Consider the following 22247-nt stretch of genomic DNA (forward strand, 5'->3'; position numbering starts at 1 on the left):
CCCCCCTCCAGGTCGGGCACCAATGCTGTTCTGTACAAGCACTATCAGTGCTGACCTGGCAGCCCATTCCCTGTCCTTGTTTGTGGTCAGGGATTGAAGGCATTGGATAACACAAGCAAAGGACAGAGCTGAAGGGCTGAACAGCATGAGTGCAGAAAATAAGGATGAAATTTGAGACCTTATCACAAGTCTGCTGAGGTCCTCAAAAGCTTTTTAAGCTGAAGGTCTACTGTGATGCCCGTGGCCTTTCTAGAATAACAGCTTACTGGCATTGATTGCTTTTTTAGATCCATTTGTTCTGAACACTTGCTAGGGCTATAAATGCAAATCAGAGCAATGGTAAATGGAAGGCAGCTCCTTGTCTGCTACCAGGGGACATGGTCACCTCTGCTGCACCGAGCCCAGCAGAAGTGAACTGTGCCCAGTGCTGGAGGGTAATGTGGGACAGCAAGGGGTCCACACGGCCACCAAGCATGTGGAGCTGCCCACCAGCACATTCACATTGTGCCCAGTGACCTGGATGGGGTCAACACACACAGCGTGAGTGTGTGTGCGTGCCCACCTTTCAGGTGACACCCTTGGGTAGGAGGCAGTGCGTTATGGAGCACCAACTGCAGCCATCCTGAGACCCACATGTTAACAAAAGGCATTTGGAGAATCCTCTTCACCACCTTTGTTAATGCTCTACACAGATCTCAGAGAATGACCTGTTTTGTCTTTGCCTTTCATTTGTCCCTGCAGAACTTCACCAACGAACACGTCTTTAATGCATGATCTGTGCCAGTGACTCATAGCACAGCTTCCAGCTCCAGAATTTTCCCTTCCAACAAAGATTGCCCAGCTCCACCCTTTGGGGACCGAGGGACCTGGAGCAGCTCCACTTCTCTTGCTGCACCATCACGCACTTCACCGCTATGGCCAACATCATGACTATATGAGCAGCTCCATGTAAACAAAATTCTCACCCCCAGAACTGCAGAACTCACCCCTCTGACTATTGGGGACACCCTGGGCTGGGGCACCCTCTGGTCCTGATGCCTGCAAACAGGGACCTGAATGGGAAACAACCTCAGCAGCCTGAGTGAGCCCTGGGAACACCCCACCCACCTGCAGCAGCTCTGCCCTGGGTGACACCAGCCAAGGTACCTGCTGATTCCACCTGTCGTTATTCATAGGAAGCAATAAAGAGAACATTAGGCTTTAAGGCAATTCACTTGGGACTCATTAAAAATTGTGTGCGGGGGGGGGGGGGTCCTTCCTATTTATCCAGTGTAAGTAAAAGGAAAGTGAAGCTTTTGCATCTTTAGCACTCACAAGCCAGCATCTAAAGAAGAGAATGTTCTTTGTGCAGCAAAGAAACTGACACAGAATGAAAAAAGACACTGGGAAACAAAGGAGGAGATCACACGCTGCACTGTATGGCCAAGGAGAGGGGAAGGAGAAGGGAAGGAAAGGGAGAATTACAAAAGAGATTCATGATGCAGTTTGCTCCTTTTCAAAAAAGGAAAAAATGGAATCTTAAGGCAGGACATTTTTGCTCAGTGCTGAGCAGTTGCTCACCCATGTGCTGGCACTCCTCTCTGCTCTTCCCACTCATGGGGGAAGCTGCAGCCTGGGGAGCAGCACTGCCACTGGTGATGGGGGAATGCATTGCTGCTACCTGTGCTCACATGTACCAAGGTGGAAACAAAAATGTCATAGCAATTCCGATTGTTAGGGTGAGGAAATGTTAACAACGTGCTGATGAACACAGTGTTAGTTTTCCAACATATTTCCTACAAACTGCTTCCTTAGGAATTTACCCCAGAGCCCAGAAAGCAGCTCCATGGAGCCCTCGTTAAGTACTGACTGCTGCTGTGAGACCATCACACTGTGGTTAGGGCAGTGTTCCCAGGGCAGTCTGACCAAGGACGATGTCTGTTATGGGCGATGCCTCTGCCCCAGGATGGAGGTGGGGAAAAATTCCCAACACCAACAAAAGGCATTTCCAGCCCAGGAACAGAACATGTGGATCTCAGCAGGGAGAGAGCAAGGTTAAGCAATGGACTTGGTGTAGAGCATGTGTTTGTGACACCCAGCAGGACAGGCACTGCCACATCTCTTTCTTCTGAATGAGAAAGCACCTACTTAGCAATGAAACCCATGGATAAATGGCTCAAAAATAATGTCATTTTCCAACATGATCTGCACTGTGTGCTGCGGCTCACACACTTTATGTCAAGGCAAATCTGATTCCCCGATTTTCCAGGCAACATAAGCTCATAATGAAGAGCACAAGTCAGGGATTTCAGTGTTTGAAGTCAGCTGCAGAAGCTGTTCTTCCTCTCTAGCTAAGGGGGTAAAACCACAGCCATGCACTTCTGCACTTTGTGCAATTGGTGTCACACAAAGACCCAGGGAGCAGCGCAGCAGCAGCAGCCTTCATTCAGCACCCAGATTCTGGAGGAACTGGGGAGCTCCCTTTGGACACAGGTTTCCCCTTTCTCTGAGGCACCCACCCATGGGCACATACGATTCCTTTTCTGTCACTTACAGTTTATGATCTGATTTCGTTTTCCCCAGCACAAAAGAATTTCCAGGAAAGGCAGAGATGAGCAGCACAAGAATACAGGAGCTGCAAAGCTTCCCTTCTTTTTCAGCTACCAAAGGATCCCAGTGGCAGCACGGCCCTTGTGCATCACTCACAATTACTTGGGCATGACTTATTTCCATACAACACAACACTGTATGGAGGAGGGGGAAGCAACCAGGTACATTTTCTATGCTGGATTCAGTTTCACTGGTAAGACTCTCTGTCCAACATCACTATTCTGGCTTTTAATCATCATAGTTTGGAGATGAAAAAACACTTTTTCCCTTAAAATTAGAACTCACTGATGATCCATTCAGCAGCTACACTGCTCAGTTCTGCTCATCGTCATCAAGAAGCATTTGACTGATAGAGCTGAGTTTAAAAGCCCTGATTAGCACTTCAAATTACAGAGAAAAATCAGAGAAAAGCAGAGCTTTTCCCCTAAGTACACAAGCCCTTGTTTGTGAGGTATTCAGCACAAGAGGAGGATCCCCTCCTGGGGGAAGAAAGAGCAGGGAGATGTTTCCAAGTGTGCTACACATCAGCCACTAATGCAACAGACATGGCAGCGTAAGGTGAGAGTTGAGCTGCAGTGACCTCCTGCCTTCATCCTGAGCAGAACTGAACGACACTGGTGCCAATTCCACATCTTTATGCTCCAACCCACCTTTGCCCTGAGGCCTGAGCCTGGCACCAGCACCCTGCTCTGCTCCACCACCCCCAGCACAGCCCTGGCAAGCAGTGATAAACTCAGGGTGGTGGAGGTGATGGAAAAGTGCCTTCTGTCCTCTCACATCTTCCTGCAGGAACTTAATGAGTGCAGCAGAGCAAGAGAAAAAAAGACCTCATTCAGTTTTAAAGACATTTAAAGCCTGTTGTTCCTAATGGATCATCACACTTTAAAGTCAAAGCAGCTCAGATGCATGCAGCTGAGCTCATCCCAAAGCACCAGCAGCTTTCAGAGCTGGTTTCAGAGCGCTCCCATTAAAACCCCATCAAATCATTACCATCCGTTTGGCTGAGGACAGAGTCTTACATTGCATAATGTGGGGGAAAACTCAGAAATCTGGCTGCAGCCCATTACTCATTCAGGGCACTCATTTCTTCTGTTGCTTCTTACTCCTGGCTGTACCTCAGGGGTATCCCTGAGTCTGGACACATGGCCAGTGTCAGGAGCTGTGCCCCTGCTCGTCACAAGGTTATTGGATGACCTCAGGGTCCCAACTGGACCCCATCTGACATTACATCCAAGCTCTGCCATGCAGTGCTACAAACCCACACCGCATATCCATACCAGATGGACCCTTGCAGGGACAGGGGGGCTGCATGGTATCAGGGATGCACCCAGACCCTCCCCACTCCAAGAACACCGAACTGCTCCGTCAAAAGCTCCTCTACATGCTGCTGGGGTGGCCCTGACTTTGCAGAGATGCATAGTGGGGTCCCATTCTAATTTCAGCCCATGGATCTCACACTTGTTTGGATTTTAATATTGAGTCTATGTTTCAGTGATTTGCATTTAAATGTGTTGTCAGAGAACCTCCAGAAATCTTTAATAAGAAGAGTGATTTGCATTTTAATGCGCATTTAAAGAATTTCAAGAAATCATTTCATGTGAATTATGTTATCTGAGCAGTGCCTGTATTTGAGGGGCATGAGAGCTGACGGTTTGCAAAGTACAGGTCAAACAAACCATTTTCGGAGATAGCCCAGATATACTGGGCTCTGCTTGAGAACTTCCTGCTGATCACTGTGCACTCAAGGGAGAGGTGGGCTGCTGCTGAGGGGGCTGCAGAGTCCAAAGCATTCCATTGTACCTCTTTGCCTGCAGCCTTACGCAATCCCATATGGGAACTGTTGAGCCCCATCTTGAACCACAGACTGACCACCTGAGGGAAGGACCCTGTCAGCTCTGGGAGCACAGGAAAAGGCAATTTACCTGTAAGATAGGAAGGGGTGGAGCCTGGCTGCACCTCCCTTACACCTTATTTAAGGGTGACACTGGGAAGGGCCTCTTTCTGAAGTTCCTTCTATGGTGCAGCTTTCCCTGCTAATCTGGAATCTTCTGATACGGGTAAGCAATCCTCCTTCCTTTCCTTTATAGCACCTTTTTATTGTGCTGATCCTTCCATCATCTCTAGTGAAATGCCTTTTCCCATCATTTTGATCTGCCCAATTGCTACAGCCCCATTCCCCATGCAGGGTATGGCCTCCAGAAAGCCCCAGCACCTCTAAGGGATCTCCCAAAAGCCTTCCCAGAAGCAGCCCCAAAGGGGCCTGTGACCCATGGCTGGCTAAGGGCTGGGGAGCAGCATGGGGGTTCGTGGCCATTTCATCACACTATTCATCTCAAGCAGTATGGCTTTAGAAGTCAAGCTTATCAGCTTGATCTCATACATGCTTTTATGTCAGAAACAGCCCCTGAGGTGCAAGCAAGTTTTCCTTATACTAGCAGTAGCTCTTTTGGCTTGGATTTTCTTATGCTTTGTATGTGGCTACAGATTACATCTGCAGAAAGTTAAGTTTATATTGCTACCATGGCAATGGTTGCTGAATTAAGTAGAAGAAACCAGACTTGTAACTAGCAACAGGTGGAAGAACTTGAAGGCCATCAAATAATACAAACAAGCTCCTTTTAGCTGTGTTTTTAGGTTACAGGAACACAGAAAGCAGGTCACCCCCAAAAACACACATACACTCAAAGCAGTGAAGAAACTCTGAGTCTAACCACATCTTCGATTCAACCCCACACCAAGAGGTGATTCTGACCTCCATAAACCACAGCTGCAGACAGAAGCCACCACAGTAGCTACAGCTGTGTTCAATAAATAGCTGAAAGCAAACTCATAACAAGCGATAGGTGGAGGACCTTATTGATCACTGCATGATTCAAAGCAGCCTTTGTGAGAGATACCTGCAGCTGAAATGATGCCCACAGAATGCAGGAACACTGCACTGCTGCCAAACAAATGCAAAGCTGAGTTGTTCATAAAAAATGAATGACTTCAGGAAAGCAGGACACTATTTTTAGAAGGCGCAGCACTGCCATCAGTTTGCATCACTTCACACAGAGATCTGCACAGCTGTGACCCTCCCGAGGGGCTGTGGGCGCACATACCCTGGCTGCTTGCTGTGGCTATTGCCCCATTCTGCTGCTGCTGCTTTTGCTTCCTTTGGGAATGGAACTGCTCAGGCCCAGCATCACTTCAGTGTTCTCACAGCTTGAGTTGTGCTAAAAAATGGAGCTCCTGATCTGCGCACACACCCTTACAAACAAGCATGCCTTCCCAGCAGAGCCTGCAGCTCACAGCACTGAGTACCTGCAGATACTTTACAGTGCAGCCAGAAGTTAAAAAGCCTTAGGGCAACTAGGTGGGGAAAGAGGCAAGGAGAGGCAGCACAATTTGCGAAAAGCAACCAAATATTTTGGAGCTTAAATGATCTAACACATAATCTGTTGGTAAGTAAGAATATTTGTTTCTTTGCTTTCTGTGGGGTCACCCATTGCTTCCAGGGAACAAAGCTGTGAGTGACTCTAAATGCAGCAGGCTTCTGTTTTTCATCCAACTACTTATTCACCAGAGATCAGAGCATCAACAAACATGAGCAATTAAAGCAGTTTTTGATCAGATGAAGCTTTGTTTCTGTAGGATTTTGTCATATTCTTTATTGCAATGAATGTAAACAGAGTACTGCCTATGCACAGGCATTGCCAACTCATCGTTTGTATGAGTGCTTCATGACAGCTGATGTGTATCCTCATCCACCTGCCTGGAGACACGACTGTGGCAAGTTTGGAGGATTGAGGATGTTTTTAAGAACAAGTAACTGCCTGGAGACATGTGGGTACATCCCTGTCCCATGGAAGGGAGCGGTTCTGTGTGAGCTATATGCAGGTGGATGTGCACAGAGCTGCTCAGTGCAGCTGTGAGCCATGTACAGCCAAACAGCTCCTGGCAAGCTGTGTCTAGGTGGGCTTTTCAAAGTGGATCTGTATTTCAGAAGTGGCTGTGCCACCACAGAGTTAGCACAAGATGTGATGGAGCTGTGATGACGGGCAAAACTATGGAGGAGCCCTTTGATGAGCACACAAGTGTCTCCAAGTTTGCATTTTCAAATAGGAATAAAGGAAAATGCTTTGGATTAGAAATACAGTGTCTGTAATGGTCTGTGCCCTGCAGGCTGCCTCCTCGAAGCTCTAGGGGTAGCACAGCTGCATTCCCTGAACCCTGCAGGGGAAGGAAAGAGGTTGGAAGGAATGGAGGGGGAAGGGAGAAGGATTCAGACACCAGCTCTGCCTGCACAACCTCACCTGCACTGCCCTGCCTGCACCTGTCCTGCCTGCATTGCCCCATCTGTACCACACTGCATGCACCTGTCCTGCCTGCACCATCCTGGTTGAAGACATATGTGTTTGTGAATGTACAGCCGCAGGATTCATGGCCAAGAGACTGATCATTGTGCTCTAGCAGTGAGCACAGTTGACATGAGTAATTGGAAATGCAAACCATCAGATGCCAATAACCTTATGCAAAACAGTTTTAAAGGAAATGTGATTTTTCCCTAAGAAAACATTCTTTAAGGTTTAACATAATGTGTTCTCCTCAGCTACTTCGTCTCTTGGGAATAAGCACATTATAACAATGACGATCTGTACAAGCAAGAAAAGGCATTACAATGCCATTATCAATACAAACCAATTTAGAACGCTTCCCGTATTTAGGGAAGAGTTACAGCATGATTGCAAACAAAACTTCTGATCATTTCTTTAAACAACACTCAATCTGTTCTATAGCTACGGTTCTGTAAAGCTGCGAACAGAAATTACAGTATGCAACTGAAGTTGTCACCACAGCTGAGTAAATGCATTCCAGCTAATATTTCACATATTTTGCTTCTTTCAAATCTATTCAAACCCAGGACACACAGCACTGCAGTGCCTCAGTCACTGTCTCTCCCAGGCTGCTCCATACAGGTCTGCTCTGCAGGAGCAGCTCTGGGAGCAGCAGGGAGCCCAATCCTGTTCTGTGCTGGGATGGACAGGCAGGGGAGTGGTGGGCTCCTGAAGGCTGTGCACAAAGTGCAAGGCAGTATCAGCACAGAGCACCTTCATCCCCTCTCTCAGAAGCAGCAACACAGCTCTGATATTTCTGCACTTGTGGGGAGGGCAGGCAGCTGGGGGATGCGTGGTGGTCTAACTCTGGTTTTCCTCATTCTGGTAACAACAGCACAGGAAAAACGCACTAGTTGCAGTGAGGAAGCATCAGTGCAGGTGCAGTGATGTCAGCTGATCACATACAGTCTCGTAATGGCTTTTCATGAAATATTCATTATTCATCCCACATCCCACCCCCATCAGGATGTGAGTACCACAAAGCTGCAGAATGGGAGCAGTTCTGTGTGGCCTTCCCTGACCCAGTGGGGCCAGGCAGCCACTTCTTCAGCTTCTATAACAACCCTGGCTACCACTGGGCTGCTCAGCATCATCCCAGTCAGGATAACACTGAAAAACACTGATTATCAGTAATAGTGGGAGGTTACAATTTCTGCACTTCAGAAGATCCCAAGAGCCCTGGGTGCATCATGGCTGACCTATAGGGTGGGATGGGATGGTTCCTGGGGAGAGCCCCTCCTCCTGGGCATCACTCCCTGCTCCACCCACAGTCTTTTGGGGTGGGAGCAGCATCCGAAGGCTGCAGGTCTGGCAGGTGCTGCAATGCTTGCCTTTTGCATGCAACTTACTGAGTAATGACAGCAGGTATGAGGGAGGAATAAATGAACCTGATCATGCCTCCACCTGCAGCTGTTGGTTTTGCCCTCCTACCATATGTTTTCATCATCTTTCGTGGAAACCTTCTCTCAGACATTATTGTCAGAATGTAAATGTGAAATGCATCAAGGACAGGCAATAGACGAAGATTTATTTTTGCTTTTCCCATCACTTGACCACAGGCAGAGCTCAGACATGCACTCCCAGGTTAGCAGTGAGCTGGGTAATAATGCCTTCTCAGCCCAGGGATGGGAGCACTGTACCAATGATCCCCAGAAGGAAATAAGATAAGGAGATGAGGACATAAAGGATGTCAGGTGGGCTCTGGAGCCCACATCACCTGAAGACATCTGGGGAACAAGGAGACCCAGAGCAGCAGAGCCTTTGCTCTGCTCTGTATTACCACCTTGTGCAAGTGGAGTCAGATGGAAGCACAACAGCATGTGTGGGCACAGGGCAGGGTAGGGGCAGTAGGCAGCAGTACCAAACAGATCTCACTGAGCAGCCAGTGAACCACAGGCCCTGGCAGGACAAAGGCTGACACATGCATGAGTGCTTCCCCGAGCATCAGAGGCCACCTGCCCAAGGCAGCAGTGGGGTGTGGAGCTACCCCTTTCTCCAGCTCTGCTCCATATGTGTCTGAGTGGTGGGCAGCTGGTGGGAGGTAGCTGTGGGCAGAGCAGGGTGCTTTCAGTTTATGAGGAAAAGAGATTTTGAGAACATGGGCGCATGTGCAAGCACACACACAGAAAAAGAAGCAACAAGGAGAGCAATAATAACAGTCAAAAAGTAATTTGTTCTTAACCTGCTCAAAATAAAAATAGCTGGTGTACAAGTTCACTATGTGGACCATCTGCATCTCATAAGCATAAGTTAAAATCTTGACACCATCTGTTCAACTGGAATTTTAATACTGTACCAATATGCCAAATCACAGTTACGTGAGTGAGGAAGGCAGTCTCCTCGCTCACCCACAGCTCCCTGCCGTGCCTAAACGAGGCAGGGAGCTAAAAGCAGCCCCTGGGGGCAGAATGCAGGAGCCCAGCACAGGTGAATGAGCAGAGCTGGTGGGGGGGCCCTCAGCAGGTGCAGGTGGGACATCTAGGTCTGATGGGCGTGGTGAACACCCTCTGCATTCTCACAGCATGTCCAAGAGTCACAGAACCCCAGAACCACAGAAGTTGGAAGGAACATCTTCTCTCCCCAAAGGGAACAACCCTGGGGCTCTCATCCTGTCCACACTAGGAGGTGCTCCAGATCCCTCATCTTTGCACCCTCCTCTCATCTCTCTCCAGCAATCCCTATCTGCCTGCAGCTGAGTAGCCCCCACACTGTGCTATGTGCTCCAGATGTGCCCTCCCCAGGGCAGAGCACAGGGAATAAGACCCTCCTTCACCCAGTTGCTATGCTCTTCATGCTGCACCCCATGTTCTCAGCACCAGAAGTTCACTGGCATCCTCCAAAGCTTGCTACTTCAACAAAGCCCTCCCCAAAGAGAGGTACATTGCCACTGTGCATGGCTCTAGCCAGCCAGCGCTGCACCAGGGCTGCTCACTGCGGTGTGTGGTGGGGCTGCTGGAGGGCTGCGGCACCTCAAGCACTGTGCTGGGACAAGGAGCAGGTGATGAGATCCCAGTGCAGGGCCAATGGTCTGCACTGGGAATTTAGGCTGAGTTTGAATTTGATGGCAAAAATAAGTTTTGTGAAGTGTCTAAAAAAATCCTACCTTGATAAATGAGCCCAGCGAGATTTACGCCATCTTTTAACTAATTAGTACTGGAGAGGCTGTTGAAAGCTTTCACATAAATTTTATTGGTCCTAGTGGGAAAAAATCCATTGTAAAATGGGAGTGAATGTAGTATCTGTCGAGCCTTCTTCCGTTTTGAGTTTGTTTTTTTTGTTGTTGTTGTTTTTTTGGTTTTTTTTTTTTGCTTGGCAATCCTGTCTAGTTACAAAGCATATATCATGTTCTTCATGTCTTACGATCAATTTCTTCAAGAAAGAAAAATAGAAAAGCGTTCCTTTGGCATTGCAGGATGTAGAATGAATGAAACTGGCACAGGAGAGGGGAGGATGGCAGAACACTGCCGGGTGAGTAAATCTCCAAGACATAGCACATGTTTGTTTCCTGATCAATGGAACTACGTGAGCATGTGCGTGAAATTTAATTAAGTTCTGTGCCTCAAAGAAATCTATGTGCAATAGCTCCCTGCAATTATTTATTTACTGTCTGCCATGTAGCTTTTAGCTTTCATCCAGAAAATGACTGGTTTCCCACGTGCCCATTAGCGGGCGGCTGTGAGGAGGCAGCATCCCATGCACCTGGGGGAAGGCTCCCACTCGCACACACGCCACAATCTGTCGCTGGGTTCAGGCAGGCTTCAAGCAGGTGCAGTTTGTACTGAAGCCACCAGCAAAAGTTCTCTATGTTCAGACACCTCCCCATGCATCACCAAGTGCCCCCAGCCCAGTACTGCTCAGAGCAGCACATGGTGGAGCAGCCGCTCCACTAAGCTGATGACTTTTTACTTCCTTTTGTTATCTTTCTGTTTTTGAACTGCCATGTTTTCATGCAGCCATTTTTCCCAAAGGAGAAAATGTTTAGATTCAGGATTTGGTTCCAGTCCCCACAGGGGTTTTGAACTGTCAGCTCAGATTGGCTTTCCACAAACTCATCTCTTTGTAGGACACAGATCTGTAGCACAGCATCAGTTCAGCTCATCTCATCTATAACACCCAGCTCAAACCAAGAAATAGCTCAGCAGCACAGGGCACTGTTTGGAAGAGAAATGAATGAAAGGACAGCATCCAGCTCTGCCAACAGTCCCAGGTGCTTTGGGAGCCATGGCTCTTGTTTGCATCCAGGCTCAGTTTGATCCTGGGTCTGTTCCTGCCAATAGCAAACATGAGCACACCTCATTGTGCTGCATGGAATCTATCTGGGTACAGCAGCCAGAGAAGCGGTGCTCAAGGGCTGGTGGAGGGAGGTGAGAGCAGGGCCTGATGCTCCCCAGGAACAGCCTGCTGCAGGTCTGCAAGTCTCCACAGGGAGAGAACTGCCAAACTTCATACAAAAGCACCCGTTATTCATGCAGGTGTTACATTTTAGCTGATGACCCGTTTCCACATTTTGATGTATGCAAAGAGTGTTTGTAAAAGCTGCCACCTCCTTCCAGGCTTGAACTCAGCCTCTGTTCCTATACAGAACAAAATACTGAACTTCCCCACGCTACTGGTGCAAACCCTGAGCCAAGAAAAGTTCAGTAAAATTCTCTTTGGAGGAGCACAAACTAAGACATTTTCAGGCTCTCTGATGGCATGTTTGCACTCAGTAAAGTTTTGCTCAGAGTTTTTGGCCTTGAGAATATTTTAAGTGCAATATTCAGTCAAAATCAGCATGTTCCTCTGGGTTCTATTTCAGCCTGATTTAATTCTGTTGCAAAAATGTATTCTGATTCATTTTGATAGAAATTCAATCTGAGGTTCTTAAAATAATACTCCTCCAAAAGAGAGAAGGAACAATTTTACAAGCCAGGCTGCCAGGCCTGGCCAAAGGCATGCACAGAGCAGGGCACTGCTGCCCCCCATCCATGGCAGGGGGTGGATGGGGGCTCTGCTGGGTGCTGTGCCTGTCCTGCTGCTCTCCTCCCAAGTGATCCCATTCTACAAACACAACCCAAAACTCCAACTCGTTATCAGCAAGATGCCAGACTGAGCCACCCCTAAGCTGCGCTCTGACCGAGCACAGCAGCAGTTGGTGCTCACCATGTTTTCAGAGGGAATTGCAAAGCAAGATAGACATCAATTTCTCCACTCTGTTTTGGGTAAGGGAATATTTTAGCCGCCTTAGCAGCTAATCAATGAGCTCCTACAAATTGCTGATCGCTTGTTAGTAGACTCAGAAGTGCTAACAATTTCTTAGCAGTAGTAATTTACGGACTAGCTTCCAAAGCCCATGCAGTTCTTACAGCCGCACACTGCTCACACCAGCACTCACTTAAGGACAGAAGGGTATTTTACATGATGGGCAGTCAATACAAAGCGGCCAACAGGAACACGTTCCAATCAAACAATTTATATTTATGGGTATTTCAACAATGTTCATAACCAGCTATTGAAATGTAAGAAGTATCATCACAGCCCCGGGCATCTCACTTAAAAAGACATATAATTAGAAAACTAATACAAGAAATTAATCTAGAGAACAGCCTACATGGTACTCTGCTGTAGTTTCCCCCTATTTTACCCATCCAGCTCCTACTAGCAGAGATAAAAGCAAGGACCACTGACTCCAAAAGAGAAGTTAAAAGTTCTTACAAAAGCCTCAGTGAGGGTCGTTAGCTCTGAAATAAATCCCGTCTCCCACATTGGACCAGTAAAATGAGATGGTATCTTCCGTACCAAGCTTGGGTACAACATTTGAGTCATCAGATTTGAATCTGTATGGACTTGCAAAGCATTGCAGGTGTTCAACACTCCTCACGTCACCCAAATAATGAGCTCAATTACACCAGCAGGTTTAAAGCTCCACATCCATTACTCCTTAAGACCCACCCTAACCTAGTGTACCTGAAACATGTAAACTGAAGCAACTGGTTTAACATTAGCTTGCACGACAATGGCACAAATGGTTTATTTTATCCCAGTATTAGCTTGAGTATGCCTTCTGAAAACAGCTGGGCAAAATCGCTCAACCAACTCATTCATCATCACATTTCAGAAATAACTGAAGCAATTCCTTTAGGTCTATTTTCTTCCTCTAAAAAAAAATATATATATATATATATATATAATTCTCAGTAAGATTCATAAGAGATTACTCTTCCTCTTTTCAAAGATGTAATTTAAATTTTGCTTCTTGTCTCCATATTTACTGAATGGAAGCCTTGAACTTGAAAAGCCGAAAAAAAAAAAAAAAAAAAAAGAGAGAAGAAACTGAGAAAATGTTGTGGTTACAAATTTAAACAAATCCAGGATGACTTGAAAAGAAAACCAAAAAACCAACCTGCTGCAAGGAAGTGTTTGTCTGTATATACAATATGTTGCTGATATTCACTGAATGGCAATATCTGTGTTGTGTTGTCATATTTACACCCTGCTCTTTCTGATTTTGTTTTTCCCAAGTAACAGCAAGTTTTAAGATCTGAACCCATCAGGCACTGTAAGGCTGCAGAGCGGCTGCTTGGAGAACCCTTCACTCTCAGCTGTGACATTTTCCCCTCCAGCTCCGCAGCCCCACACACCCATGTGCCAAGCTGTCACCCAAACCATTGCAGGCAGTGCTCCCTGCCCCTGTGGCCCCAGGACAGCAACACCAGGCTGGTACCTATAGACAGTACAGTATTTATTACAGTAAAACCCTCCTCTGATCAGCCACCTACAGGCATGGTTCAGTAGGATCTTGTGCACATCACTCTTAAGAAGCATCCCGCTTGAGCTGCCCACCTGAGGAGTACAGTGCAGGGCCAGCTGTCCTGCATGGCCACTCCACTTGGTTACCCCTCTGTGTGTTGCAGCCCTTCTCTGCCTGCGGAGCAGCACAGGACAGACCTTGCAGGGCTCTGCCTCCAGCTGCCCCACTGCAGCAAGGACAGGTTGCTGGGACCATCCAACCCAGTGCAAACACCCTTGTTTTCTCCCCTACTTGTACAGCACTGAGCCTGCACAGCCCTCCAGGTGGTTTGAAAAGGCTGGAAAACCACAAACATCGAGCAACTTAACCAGGCCAAAGCCCCAGCCATAGCACTGGTTTCCTCATACGACCTCAGCAATCCACTGTGTGCAGAGGCCTGTGGAAGTGCGGGACAGATGGGGCAGGAAATCTGTCAGGCTGCCAAGCGGGGGTTGCATCAGAGCAATATGTACACCACTGAGATGTTCCTTAAAGAGGCAATATAATAGATCTATATATCTCCTCCAAACATCTATATTGTTATAGATGTCCAGATCGATGAAGATCATACGAAAGGGATGGGAAAAAAACAGCCATGCCATGAGCACCGGGGAGGGACACAGGGCAGTACCCAGAGCCATCCTTGTTGGTTCCTTAACTTCACTGAATGAACTCAGAGCTCTATATCCAACCAATCTTTTTGACTGAGTTGTGCTTCACTTACCCACTGAGCTGATGATTCTTAGACTACTCTAACAACCATATTTGATGTTATTGGTTTCCAATAAATAATAGCATTTTTCATCTATGGAATAACTCCAATCAGACTGACAACCTCTGCAGGCCATGACAAAGTCAGAAAGAATCAACTAACACTCAAATCTGACCAAAAAGCTGACAGCAAGGTTCTTGTACACCCACAAACACACAAACAAACCCAGCACACTGCTCTGCACCCCCCACATGTGAAGATGAGCATCCATGTGAACATTCAGAGAGGTTTGCTCAGCAAGGTGGACCAGATTCACCAATGATGACAATAATTACCTGGAAACCAACAACTCCTGTCAACAGGAAAGGAAGAGTGTATAATTAATTAGATTAGATTTTATTATGTTGTCTTCTGGGTCATTTTTTTTTTCTTTACCAATTTAAGAACAGACAGAACGAATTACAAGAACATAAAATTGTAAAGATGTAGGAAAATAGGCAATACTCATCTTCCACATCTAACCATTTGACAGCAGAGCTGTGGGTGTCCCTGTACAAGAGGATTCAGTCTTGTTAGTCAAGTTTCTACCACGCAGTTAATTTATGAGTCAGCCACATGTACATCAGCGTGAGATCTCTCAGCTCCGTTCACATGTACAACAGGGCTGGCTGCGGGCGTTCTGGCATTCACCTTTCCTCCTGCCCAGCACCACCCAATAGAACTCGTCTGTTTATTCCAGCAAAATCCAAAACCTACTTCAGAAATATCTCAGCCTCCTACCAGGCAAATGACAGTCACACATAACCAGCATCTTCTTGAAAGAGAAAGGAGAGAAGGGCAAAATGCACCCTGTGCTGGAGGCAGTGCACAACCTTCAGGAGCAAATGCCTTGTCAAGTCATTTTTCCCTTTCAGAGTTTCACTGCTGGGAATACCTCACAGTTCCCTTGAATCATTTGCAGGTGCTCAAGCTGCTCTGAAAGATGTGAAGTGGCCAGCACAAGGCAAGGCGTAAGAAACCAGGCCAGTTGTTCGGTTGTTTTCACACTTGCTCTGACTTGGAAAATGGCCTCAGGAAGGGTAGGGGCAGCCATCTGTCTAAATCTCTGCATTCTTTTCTGTAGTGAACTTGAAGGAGGTTTTCTCAACCCGTCTCCACCTGCTTGTTGCAGAGAAACATTTGTGATAAACTGACAGCTTGGCGTTCCTAACAAATCCTCCCTCCCCACACCCTGGTATAGCTGTCAGTACCTCCATCTTTTCCCTAGTTCTTTCCGTCCAGATTGAGTGTGAATTTTCTATCTTTTTCCTCCATCTGTACTTCTATATTTGCTCCCTTTTGCCTAACAGCTCTCCTCTCCACCTCTTTCATTGCTCCAGCTGAGCAGAGGGCAACTGGCTCCCTGTTGTGCACCCCGCAGCCACTTGGAGCAGGGGCAAGAGCTGATGTGATATGCTGGCATCAAAGTCTCCCCTCTGTACCATGAGCTTCTCTGAGATCCTGCCATCATGAGGAAAAACACAGAGAGAAGGAAGGGATGTGACATCAGGATTCTGGGGGCAACAGCAATACACGGTGGGGCTGTGCTGCAGTTTCTCCCCCTCCCATTCCACTACCATGACGCACTGCAGACATATGCATGCACCCAGCCGTGATGCTGACCTGCCGCCTGAAGCCAAAGCCTCCTCCACTCCCAGCCTGTTGTTTTGCACTCTGGTACTCACAGCATGCGTGTGCAGGACTGTCACCAGCAGTCCTGGCAATGATTTGTGCTGGGATCCAAGCAAAAAGGGCTGCTGTGTAGGTTATGGGAGGCGGTGAGAAAGAGCCTGCCTCTGCTGCTGTCAAGGATAGGGCCAGGCTGAGCCAGCCCATATGCTTTAACACCACCAGCCCCCAACATCCACCAGTTGTGCCAGTGAGCACTTTTGATTCACTCCATTTTAAAATGTAAATCCAAGCACAGGTGATAATTCTCATCAAAAAGGAATGTTTGGAGGTGGGACTTTACTTCAACATCACTGAAAAAGCAGAGAAAAACATAACAATATTCAGTTGAGAAATCCAACCTTTAGTGTTAATTTTTAAAAAATTCCTTGACGTAAGAGAATCTGGAAGGAAAGAAAATGCAGGTGCCTAACTCCACCTGTGAGCAGATGCAGTCTGTGGCTCCTGTCTGCCCACTGCAAAGCTACCACGATTCAGAGAACTGCTTAATTATGGGCCTAATGGACCTGCACCGCCTGTCTCCAAATCTTCCTTTGCCTTGGCCTATTTGAAACTGGAGTGATGCCCAGCTGCACTCCCAGGATTGCACTGTCATCTTGTGTGCAGGATTTGCAGCCCATCTCACCACCCACTCAGCAAAACAGCTGCAGGTTTGCTGCTCTGGGTATTTCCTGTGTGCCCTGCATTTTGGGAATATCTCCTCCATAGAGAACATGAATCTCCCATTAGCTTTAGGAGCGTCTGAACTTGAACAAGGGGAGGAAATGTCATACAATATTAATTTTCCACTTTTGTTAATAGCACGCACTGTCCCCATGTGAATAGCTGCACGATTTATATCCCCATTGGCCCATGTGCTTTACTTTCAAAAGGATTTGTATATGAAGAATGGTCTTTATCTTCATGCCAACAGCAGAAATTTACTTCCTGAGGAGCATTTGGAGCACACAGTGTATTTGGTGCATCAGAACATTATTACCTCCTTCTATTCCTTCTCCTTTGGAAACAGTCATCCTTCCCCAGCTCTGGACTCCCTCAAATGCACATTTCACATGAGCTATTAAGCTGCTCTGCACACGTCTATCTAGTTGTATTAGACACCTTCCATGCTTAGGACCATTAACCTGATCACAACAGCTTGATGGATTAATCCTTGTACAGACACAGTTGGCAGTTTCTAATTAAATAATTATGACTAAACAGCTGCAGAGACGTTGTAATGTTCCACTAGAAAACCAGATGTCAATTTTATTGGTCCTCAAAGTTTAAAAAGATATGACTGGAAGATTTGGAAAGGGACTTCTGCTGCTGCAGGTGAATGCTGGAGGCACTGTGCTGCCCTTCTGTTGCAGCCTTGCCCCACACATACCTCTGGTGAACCCTGCAGCCCAGCAGCATCTCTGTCAAAGAGAGCAGCAACCACTGCAAAGAGTAATAAAGACATCTGGGTCAAGATACAAAAGAATCACAGTCCTTGTTTGCCTAGGGAAGGATCCTTCGAAAAACCCATCTTTGAAACAGCATCAGTGTCAAAAATCTACAAAATTGGTATGAGCCAAATGCAAAACTTATTCAACTGGATATACCTTCCCAGGAACTCATATGGTTGAGTCCCGACCTAAACTACTGATTGAGCACCTGGAGAAAGGATGGAGTCAGCCCTGGGAGCACAGGTGAAGGCAATTCAGCTGTGGGACAGGAAGGGGTGGAGCCTGATTGCACCTCTCTTAGACCCCATTTAAGGGCTGACTGCCACTGGGGAAGGGTCTCTGGTTGGAGATCCCTCCTTAGTGGAGTCCTTTCTGTAAGCCTAGATCTTCAGAGATGGGTGAGCACCTTTACTTTTCCTTTGAAATACCATCCTATCTGTGCTGGTCCCTTTGCTGTTATATTCCTGTATTGCCCTTCCACTGTGCTAATACTGTGCTAATCTTTCCCATTATAACAGAATGTTAATTAGATTTGGAGTTCTCTGCATTGGTGACAGAAGTTTTTGTGATGCTTGTTGAAATTTCACCATCCAAAATTTGTGATGTTCTTATCTTGGTACCCTATCTGTAATGATGTGGAAGCAATGAGCAACCCCTGAAGATAAAAATGTGAGTAATATAGAAGTTATTAGTCCATGTTTGGTAACTGGAGTCAAGTTTATTTTCACCCTCTCTTCAATTAGTAAAACACTGGACCCATGAGAAAATTTTCTGATTCTACATTTCATAGAACCATAGAATTACTCAGGTTGAAAAAGACCTCAAAGACCATCAAGTCCAACCGCAGCCCAACCATAGTACCCTAATTCTAACAACCCTCTGCTAAATCATATCTCTGAGCACCACATCCAAATTTAAATAAATTCCTTCTAATTCATTTATTGAACTACATGAATTGGTCTATTCTGTCTTGCACAAAATGCTGATCTTCAAACATGAGAAGCCTAAGAATAGGAATCATCCATCCTTGTTAGCTTATAAGCAGATCTAAGACCTCTGGAACTTTTGATGAGAAATACAGCTAGAAAACTAATTTTAAGTAAATCTATGCATGTCAAAAATACATATGGCTTTTCATGATGCTAACTTAAGCATCATTACATAAGCAGATTAGGGCTGCCTGTTGAGCTGAGACACGAGTAGATGGTGCTGAATCCAGTATTACACGCAAGCCATTCAATTTCTGATACGTCATCTTTCATCTAAAACTTTTGTCAGCTCTCCATATTACCAAGCCTACCAACTGTACAGTAGGTCTGCTTTTTAACCCTCTTTAAATCCCTTTGTCCAAAGCTGCAGCTAGCTGAAGTCCATTTGTACAAATGACCAGTGAATGTTCCATTATTCACCCTCTTGGGATGAAAATGGAGAAGAACATCCTCATGAACCTCTCACAAATTTATGCATAGCAGTTGAGGAATGATTTTCTGATATAGGAGTATAGAATCAAAATCATCTTCATGTTTCCATTGGTAACAGTGCCTCTACCTGAATATCAACTTAGAAAGTTAATGAGCCTGCTAGAGCGATCAGCTAAAATTACCACAACAGTATGTGATCCAATGTGATTGCAGTAAGCAGGGCAGATACTTCTCATTACGAGGACTGTTTTTCATAGGCATGTTGCATAACAGGGCAGAGCAACTTTCCTCTCTCTGCTCCAAGCCCTCATTTCAGAGCACATCAGTTGGATCTGAGAAGGCTCCCTGTTGAAAAGCAGACAGGGGGACAGGATTTTGTTTTCCCTTCCCTGCATGTAAGTGTGTCAGGCTTGTTGACAGATGGTTGACTATTATCAAGCAGATATTACCTTTGTAAATTGAATTCAATGTGAAGGTTTTCTGTAATTAAATCTGCAGTGTGTTTGCATGGCTTACATTGCATCCTACTTGCACTCAGGAAGTGTGCAGGCCATCAGATTTGCACAGGCAGAGATACAGCATCCTTCAGGCACAGGGATAGGGTGCTTTTGGCAGTCTGTGCTGCCACCTAGCCAAGACCAAGCCACTGAGTTCAGTCTGGCCTTACAGTTCGGAAGCTTAAACTGAAGCCTATCACCTCATCAAAATAAAGCTCCGATCTGCAGCAGATACAAAGAAATCTGCACTTCTCATGCTTTGCTAACTGTGCACAGTCAGAAGAGACAGGCTTCAAACAGGCAGCTGTGTTTCCCTCAGAAATGTCTTGTACTTACGGTAGAAGACATATTCAGTGTAGCTGGACCAGACCTTGTCATCAGTGTACTGATTGACAAAGGATGCCGTCACAGAGGAGTTGCAGGCCACCATGTGGAATCCACACTCAGATAACATGTCAAAAGCCCTCTCCAGATGCTTGAACTTGAGATAAAACCTGGAGGTGTACCTTTCTGGAGCTCTGTCTGGATCTCTGCTTTCATTCAAACTTTCTCCAAAGACCTCTTTGACCAAAGCGATCCTTCCACAAACCAAAATCCTTGGGACCCTCCTGAATTTGGCATCTGCTTGGCTCTCCCTGCCAATAGTGCATGAACCCCGGTACCCAATGGTAATGAATCCCCACTTTCGATCTGATGGTAAGAGAGATGGAGGGGGGCATATTCTCGTGTCGCTGCCCTGGGAGACCTCTTCGTAGTCACTGTGGCAATAATCATCGGGGCTTTGCTTGCTGTCATCAGGAGTCAGGATTTTGACCAAGTCCGGGAGCTGGAAATACTCAGCCTCCCTCTTGAGCCTTCCCTTTTCAGGGAAGTGGTCAGGCAGAACAACTTGCTTGTCCCTGAGATAGTCCAGAATATAGCGAAAAAGGAAACCATCTCTGTCAATGAAGAATCTTCCCTTGGAGTCCTTGGCCAGATCGTTGGCTGTGTCTCTTTTTGGGGTGAACATTTTCCACAGCAAGGAGTGAGGGGTGCCAACCAAGGTGGAGTGGCGAGTGAAGTAAACCTGGCCACCCACGTTTAGCTCCACAACCTCTGGGAAGGATTGCAGCCCAGACCCCTGCTCTCGGGCAGGGAGGTAAGTCCTGCAGTTGCCACTTAGAGCCATTGTACTTTAAAAAAGAAAACAGTAGCACGAAGGATAGTCAGTCACATCAAAGTCTAGAATAAGGCTCCAGTATTAAGGTGAAACGGGGGAAAGGGGAAGCAAGGAAAGAAAAAAAATCCAAAAGGTATGTCTAAAAAAATATCTGAATTGTCCATAAGTAGCAATGTGATAGAAGTGTCTTATATCCTAAGCCACTGGGGCTGGAGAAAAATCCCTTCGTGAAACACAATCACATCATTAGATCTTCCAACAAAGCCATCAAAATCAAGGTCAAGCCCAGCCTATGGTAATTCACTGGTCTTCTAAAAGGGAAAACAAAATAAGATTCAAATTAACCTCTTAAGCATGCCAGCAATTGCAATAGAGAAAAACAACTCATTCTAGAAAGCTGTTAGCCTTCCTGCTAAATATATCTAATTTTCCCAAGTTCTCCCCTTCTTTTTCAGAAACACTAATCAATGAAAGGACTCAGTGTGACCCTGCAGTTTATAGAATACAACGTAATTTATCTTCAAACAAACATCTAATTTAAACATGCAGAAGAGGCAATGAGAACATCAACTCTTACCTTGGTTACAAATAATGCATAGCTCTTGGAAAGGAAAGCAAAATTTCAAGACACTCAGAACACACATACAGGCACATAGAGTCCAGATAGTATCAGATCCGATCCCAGCAAGGGACAGCAAAGGCAAGAAAAGTGCTCTTAACAACATTCGTGTAGATCTCGAGAGTTAAACCGAGTCATGAAAAAAGTTAACCACGGCAGGTGACCAGAAAACAAGACACACAGCACAAAGGGGGGAGGGGAAAAGCACAAAAATCCCAAATAAATCCGATCGGGTTCCTTGAGAGTGGGGCCAAGGGAGAGCGGGGGAACGCGCTGCGGGGGACGCTGCCTCAGATGACTTGCAGAAACCCCGCAGCCCGCGCTAAGGGCTGAAAGGCTCCAGCGACTCCCGCGGCGGCAGCCGCCCGGGCAGCGCGGAACGCGGCGCTCCCATGTCCCCGCCGGGGCCGCCCGCTGTGCCGCTCCGCTCCCGCGCTCTGCCGCGCCGCCCTGCTCGGATCCGCTCCGCTCAGAGGCGCGGGGACGGGAGCGCAGAGGGCGACGCCGATTGCATCATCCGAAAGGAGTCGGGCCGGGACCGGGCCGGAACCGGAGACGGCGCCAGCAGCCGGGGCAGCGCCAGCACCGCGGACAGCGCCGGGCCGCGCTCCGCCGAGCGGGTTGGCCGCCCCGGGGCGCCGCCGCCGCAGCCCTCAGCGCCCGAGTTCGGGTAAAGTTCCTCCCGCTCCGCTCCTCTCGGCAGCTCCGGGCGGCAGCTCCCGGCCCCTGCCCGCCCGCCGACACGTGCCTGTCCGCGGCTCCGCGCAGGCGAGGCGGTGATTTCACCCAGCGACGCAGGCGGGCAGGGTGGGAGCAGCCGGTGGGTGGGCGCTCCCGGCACGCTCGCCCGTGGCTCTCCGGCAGGAGTGCGGTTTTATCGTGCCGCTCGCGCTCCTCATCTCCCCAGCAGTGACCCAGAAAGGGCAGAAGCCAGTAACGAGGCGCTG

At 47.2% G+C, this 22247-nt stretch overlaps 1 protein-coding gene across 2 annotated transcripts in view; it reads right to left on the reverse strand.

Moving 5' to 3' along the window:
* The window catches only part of KCTD16 (potassium channel tetramerization domain containing 16), a 45132-nt gene that overhangs the window by 22788 nt on the left and 97 nt on the right, over positions 1-22247 (reverse strand). The window contains exons 1-2 of one of the 2 annotated variants that reach the window (XM_015875527.2): positions 21259-22237; positions 19859-20992 (exon numbers count right to left, since the gene is read on the reverse strand). In XM_015875527.2, coding sequence (XP_015731013.1) covers positions 19859-20690 — 832 coding nt within the window. In that variant the 5' untranslated portion in view covers positions 20691-20992; positions 21259-22237. Of the gene's footprint in view, positions 1-19858; positions 20993-21258; positions 22238-22247 lie in introns of those variants that run through there. The other variant, XM_015875528.2, reaches the window with a different exon arrangement.

The sequence above is a fragment of the Coturnix japonica genome, chromosome 13 (assembly GCF_001577835.2).
Source record: "Coturnix japonica isolate 7356 chromosome 13, Coturnix japonica 2.1, whole genome shotgun sequence".
NCBI lineage: Eukaryota > Metazoa > Chordata > Aves > Galliformes > Phasianidae > Coturnix > Coturnix japonica.